Source organism: Harpia harpyja, chromosome 6, assembly GCF_026419915.1.
Source record: "Harpia harpyja isolate bHarHar1 chromosome 6, bHarHar1 primary haplotype, whole genome shotgun sequence".
Classification (NCBI taxonomy): Eukaryota; Metazoa; Chordata; class Aves; order Accipitriformes; family Accipitridae; genus Harpia; species Harpia harpyja.
Window position 1 is genome coordinate 48441511 of NC_068945.1, and position 5525 is coordinate 48447035.

General features: G+C 52.4%; 1 protein-coding gene across 1 annotated transcript; it reads left to right on the forward strand.

Moving 5' to 3' along the window:
• Nucleotides 1-930: 930 nt before the first annotated feature.
• On the forward strand, nt 931-1872 carry LOC128143543 (tetraspanin-7-like). Its single transcript, XM_052790879.1, has one exon. It carries the CDS (start codon nt 931-933, stop codon nt 1645-1647), a length of 717 nt encoding a protein of 238 aa, XP_052646839.1. The 3' UTR covers nt 1648-1872.
• Nucleotides 1873-5525: the final 3653 nt, after the last annotated feature.

Below are 5525 nucleotides of genomic sequence, written 5' to 3' on the forward strand. Positions count from 1 at the left end.
CTGGGCCACTCGTTACATAGCAGTGTCTATCCCTGGCCGTTCCTGCGCCGCCATTTAATGCCTTCTCTGGGGTTCAGTGTTATCATGGGCTAAATCACGTGAATATTTAACAGAGTCAGGCCACCCAGACAACAGTTTCCAGCTGGGAACATCAAGACTGACCGAAGGACTGTGTAGTTAGTTAATATTCAGGTACAGATTTATGCTTGGTTTTACAACGTGTCCTAATAGCACAGCTGGATGCAGTATAAGAAATAAAAAAAAAGCCTCTCGTTTGATAGATTTCTTACGCTTCCTGTGGATTATTTGTGGGGTTTTTAGGTGCTACTCCTAATGCTTCCAAGAAACAGTTTGGTCCCTTGCCCAGGGTAAAGCTGGGCTGCAGCATGTTCCAGTGAAAGCTAACCTCGAGCTTTCAGCTTGCAGAACCTTCTCCTCCGCGGGTCCGGAGGAAAGTGCCAGCCCACGCACACTCTCCCCTTTACGACCCCCCCAAACCTCGGAAAAGCGCGCTAAGGAGTGTACGTACGTGCTTCTCCCCCGGGTACCGCCGTTTGCTGGGTACGCACTAACGAGAGGCGGCTGCTCGTCTAAAAGCGGAGAGCACGGGGAGAGAGAGGGGAGAGGAGGGGAGGGGAGGGGACCCCCGTCCCGTCCCGTCCCGTCTGCCCCGTCCCGCCGAGCCCCGCGGCGCGGACGAGCGCCGCCGCCGCCGCCGCCGCCGGCCGCGCCCCCGCGCCGAGCACTGAAAAGGGGGGACGGGGCGGAAGGGCGGCGCGACTCGCACCGGCTGCCGCGGGGGGAGGCTGCTGCCGGGCCCCGCACCGAGGGCTGCCCGGAGATCCGCCCGCCCGCCGAGCACCGCCACGGCGCCCTCTCCTCCCCGCCGAGCGCCGCGGCCGCGGACCGGCGCCAGGGCCCGAGGGCACCATGACCGTGCTCAAGCTGTCCCTCATGGCCTTCAGCTTGGTCTTCTGGGCGGCGGGGCTGACCATGCTCATCGTCGGCCTCTGGGCCAAGGTGTCCCTGGGCAGCTACCTGGCGCTGTCGGCCAACGACTGCCCCAGCGCCCCCGCCATCCTCTTGGCCACCGGCGCCGCCGTCATCATCTGGGGCTTCCTGGGCTGCTTCGGCGCCGCCACGGAGCACCGCGGCCTCCTGCGCGCCTACGGCGCCTTCCTGACCGCCGTGCTGGCGGCCGGGCTGACGGCCGGGCTCTCGGCGCTCCTCTACCGCCGGAACGTCGCGCAGGGCTTCCAGGAAGGGCTGCGCCGGGCCCTGCTCGCCTACGGGGAGGATGAGGGGACGGCGGATGCCCTGGACGCTTTGCAGCGCACCTTGTCCTGCTGCGGCGTGGAGAGCTACCACGACTGGCTCGCCTCGCCCTGGGGGCTGCAGCAAAACGGCTCCGTGCCCCTCAGCTGCTGCCGGGCCCGCCGGGGTTGCCAACGCCGCCCGCCCGGCGCACGCGGGCTGCACCGCGACGGCTGCTTCGGCAAGGTGTCGGCCTTCGTCAGCAGCAACATGTTCTACCTTGCCACGGCTGCCCTGGGGCTGGCGCTGCTGCAGCTCGTCGGCGTCGTGCTGGCCTGCCTGCTGGCTGCCCGCATCCCTGCCCGCCTGCTGGGCACCGCCGCCCCTCGCTGAGATCCCCCCCCCTCCCCGCCTCGGTCCTGCCCCTTATCCCCTCCAGCTCCCTTCCTTCCCCCAGTCCGGGGTGCACCCCCTCGGGCAAGTCCTCCCTTCACATTCCCCACTTCCACCTGAGCTTCCTCCTCCTCCAGACTCCATTCCTCCCCTTGGGCCTGTGTCAGGTGCGCCAATGCTACAGGCATCTCCGCAGCCCCTCAGAGCTGGGAAGGTGCCTCCTGGCCTGGCCGTGTCCCCGCAGGGCAGCAGGTCCCCACGGCCCCCCTGGAGCCTCTGGACCGCTTCCGCAGAGAGTGGTGGCGGCATGGACAGACATCACCCTCTGGGGCAGCGGGGACACCTGCGTCAAGGCCGACCGGTTTTCTGGGTGATGTAAACATCCCGAGGCACTGAAATGGGGGCCAGGAAAGAGGAGAGGGTCTGGGAGAGCAAGAGAGGTGTCTCTCAGCGTTACACCGGGTGAGTGTTCTTCTGAGACTACTGGAAAATGATGGCACTGGAAAACTGCTGGGGTGCACAGGGGGCAGGTCTGATCCGGGGACACCGAGGTAGCCATGCCAGCAGCTGCCATTGGGGGCTGCTTGAGAGACTGCCCAGCAGAGTGCACCCCATGGCCACAAAGATTTCCTGCCTTCGCTGTGTGCAGGTTCAAGCCGTGCGGCTGCCACGGGTGATTTTCCCGCTGTGGTGTTTCCGATGCTGATCTCCATCTAAAGGTGGAGCTGCAGCTCCAAGTGCTACTCCCTCCTTCAGGATGTGCCTGTCGTTTTAGCCAGTGCGTCGTCGCTGGTTATGTCTTTGCAGGGCTGAGAAGACCTTAAACCTGGGTCCATGTCGTACAGGAGGATGGCAAAAGACCTGACTAGGGGTGGCAAGAGGAGGGAAGGGCACGTTGCCCTTCAGAAGTTTCTTTTGGACTTTTGCTGTTAACTTCAGGGTGAGCGGAACAGACTCTGTTTTATAGAAGGGTTTCTGAAAAACAGCCCTCAGACTCTTTGATATTTTTCATTTTTCAAAGGATCTGTCTCTGAAATGTGCCCCCACCTACGTTTTTGAAGCCAGATCTATACAACTTGAGAGTAAACAGAAGACCCCAAGGCTAGCCCTGGGTGTGAGTACATCAGACAGCAGTGTAAATCTACAGGGTTTTGTTTTTCCCAACAGTTCTGAGCTTGCATTCGGAGCTTTAGGAAAAGCAAGCCCTGCACTTTAGAGGGTCCTGAACTTTCAGAGCTTCATGCCCCCCTGCTTCTTCCCACTTCCTTAAAACCTGTGAACTGGACTTTGACATGTTTCTCTGCCTCACAGCACAAAGACATGCTGAATACGCCCCTTACCCAGCAAACTGGGGTGGGAGGATTTCAGAAAAGAACCAAGAACTACAAAGGAACTCCAGGATGTAGCGTCTTTTAGGAACGTGACAAGCAAAGCTGTGGAGAATGGTCAAATGCCAACAAATATGAGCAGGACAGAAAATCTTGAATGAAGAAGATGACTGATAGCTTCATGGGGGCAGTGGAGTACCCTTGGGGGAGAGGGCACTAGCAGTGAAGCCCTGGTGCCTGGGCAATGAGTGCATGGGGTGAGGGGCGAGGAAGGCTTGGCTCATTTTCTTCCTTGCTTGCCTTTACTATTTTTGACCACATTTCTGGCTTTCTCTTTTCCTCCCACCGAAGAGCGACTGCTTGGCTGCAAGGACAAGTCAGGCAGAGCCTCTGTCCCACCGGTGCAGGAGGCGAGAGCCTCTTCTCCCGCTCACTTTGGGAGATGGAGCTGGCCCTGCCTGCTGGGGCAGCCGTGCCCACTCACCCTGATGAAGCAGGCAAAGGGAGAGCAAACTCATCGCTGCCTCTCCGTGGGGAAAGCTGGGTCAAATGCAGAGCTAACTGTCCTCCTGCTGTTTAAATCCTCAGTTTCTATACCTAAAAGAACCCAGCTTTGTATTTCTTTGCTTCCCCCCTGCTGAAAATAAGCTTCTAGGATTTTGTTTGACAATGCTCCTGGGGGTGAAACCAGGGCAAAATGGGTAGTCACTTGGAAAGATTATGATTTTAGGTATCTTCACTGCTTTTAATGGTTTATACCATTTAAAAATACCTGGAAATGCTACCACTTCCCTGTCTTTTGTGATAGTGAAGCCTTTTTTTATTTTCTCCCACCAGTCTTCTTTTTTGGGAGCGGGATTGCTTAATTCTATGGTGAATTTGTTCCACCAGCAGGATTGTAACTCTTTCTGACCAGGGAATAGTGCTGCAATTTGGCCTGCTAGTAGCAGTCAACTTGCTGGACTGCTCTCATGAAGGTATTCCTGCAGAGCGAAGCAGGCTTGTCCAGGGAACATAAAGAGGATACCCCCAACTTGTATTAACAATTGCACAAGCTTGATGGTAGTTGAGAATGTAAAAAAATCCCAAACCAAAACAATGTAAATAGGTGTTTCTGTGGAAAAGTGACGTTTTGCTCTCCACGTATGCAAAATAGTCTAAAGTTTAAATGAAGGTTCAGCTGAGGACTGCTGAATCCAGAATGGTATTTACAAGCGAAAGTCTACAAGGACAAGCAGGGAGCATCCAGCACTCACTGGAGTCCAGGCACACAAGCTGATTTTACTATATTTATAAAAATTATCTTTGCTCATGGAAATAATTCCCTCGGGGTCAGTTCTCTCAACCAAAGCTCACAAGATCAAAAGTGTAAAAAGAGAAACTGGGTTTTCCTTTTTGGAGAGCGATTCTAGTCCGCATGGATGGAGCTTAGGATTCTGGACTGACAGTTATGTTGTTCTTGGGTGTTAGCTGTGGCTTTATCTTAACTCTCCCTTTTTTCAGATATTAGGTGGCTGTTTAACTATGATAATCATGTTCCAGGTGAAGAGTGCAATGCAAGCAGGCTTCTCAGTCGTTTGACTATTCATCTGCATAAATGAACACATCTGGAATGTGTTGGGACTCTCTCTTTATAGAGAAAACAATGCTTAATTTTTTAGCGCTGATGTTTATTGTTTTACATAATATAATTTTTCATTTTTGTTTGTAAATATCCCTGTATTAACACCACTTTTTTTTGAGTTATGCACTAGTGGAACTCCTGTTATTTTCTGGAAATCAATGTGATGTTGTACAGTTTTAACAATGGGCAAAAAGTATAGTTTGTATGGGAAATGGTACTTCAGAAATAAAGTTTACCAAGTGCTATGAGCAAAACAGGTCACTGTTTCAAATCTGATTCAATATTCGTATTTCTATATGTCTCCACATGTTTCAGCTAAGTGCAAGTGAAATGGAGTGTACACAGAAATGTAAAGACAGAAGCATATTGTGCTTTTTTTATTCAGAAGATCCATTAAAGAAGGGATAGAGCAGGCATTGTGGAGTGTGTGGGAAAGGTACATGGAGTTGCACTGGGTTTATTATAACAGTCGTCTTTATTGGAATCAATAAGCTCTGAAAATCTACAAGAATATGGCATTGCTCTTTTTTTTGCTCCACTGATTACTAAAATTATTTCTGATCCTGACCCTGATTACTTTATATGACACATAGCAGTCAGTCAGAATGAAGGATGCTGTTAAAACACATTTGACCAAAAACCTTGCATAGATATTCACTTCAGTGGATTTGTTGTGTTTTTAAGTTGCTAGGAATATCAAAATAGGAATGATAAGACCAAGTTTTAAGCATACCCGTGCATGTTTGTATGGTGGCCAGGTCTGAATCTCAGGACATCAACTTAATGTAATGAATAATTCAAAATGTAACCCATCACTCTGCACTCTTGGCCTACACTCACTGAAACAGGATAAACCTTGGCAATGGCCACGTAAATGTTAAGTATAGTTATATCACCAAAGATTTAATGGACTGGGTGTGAGTTTT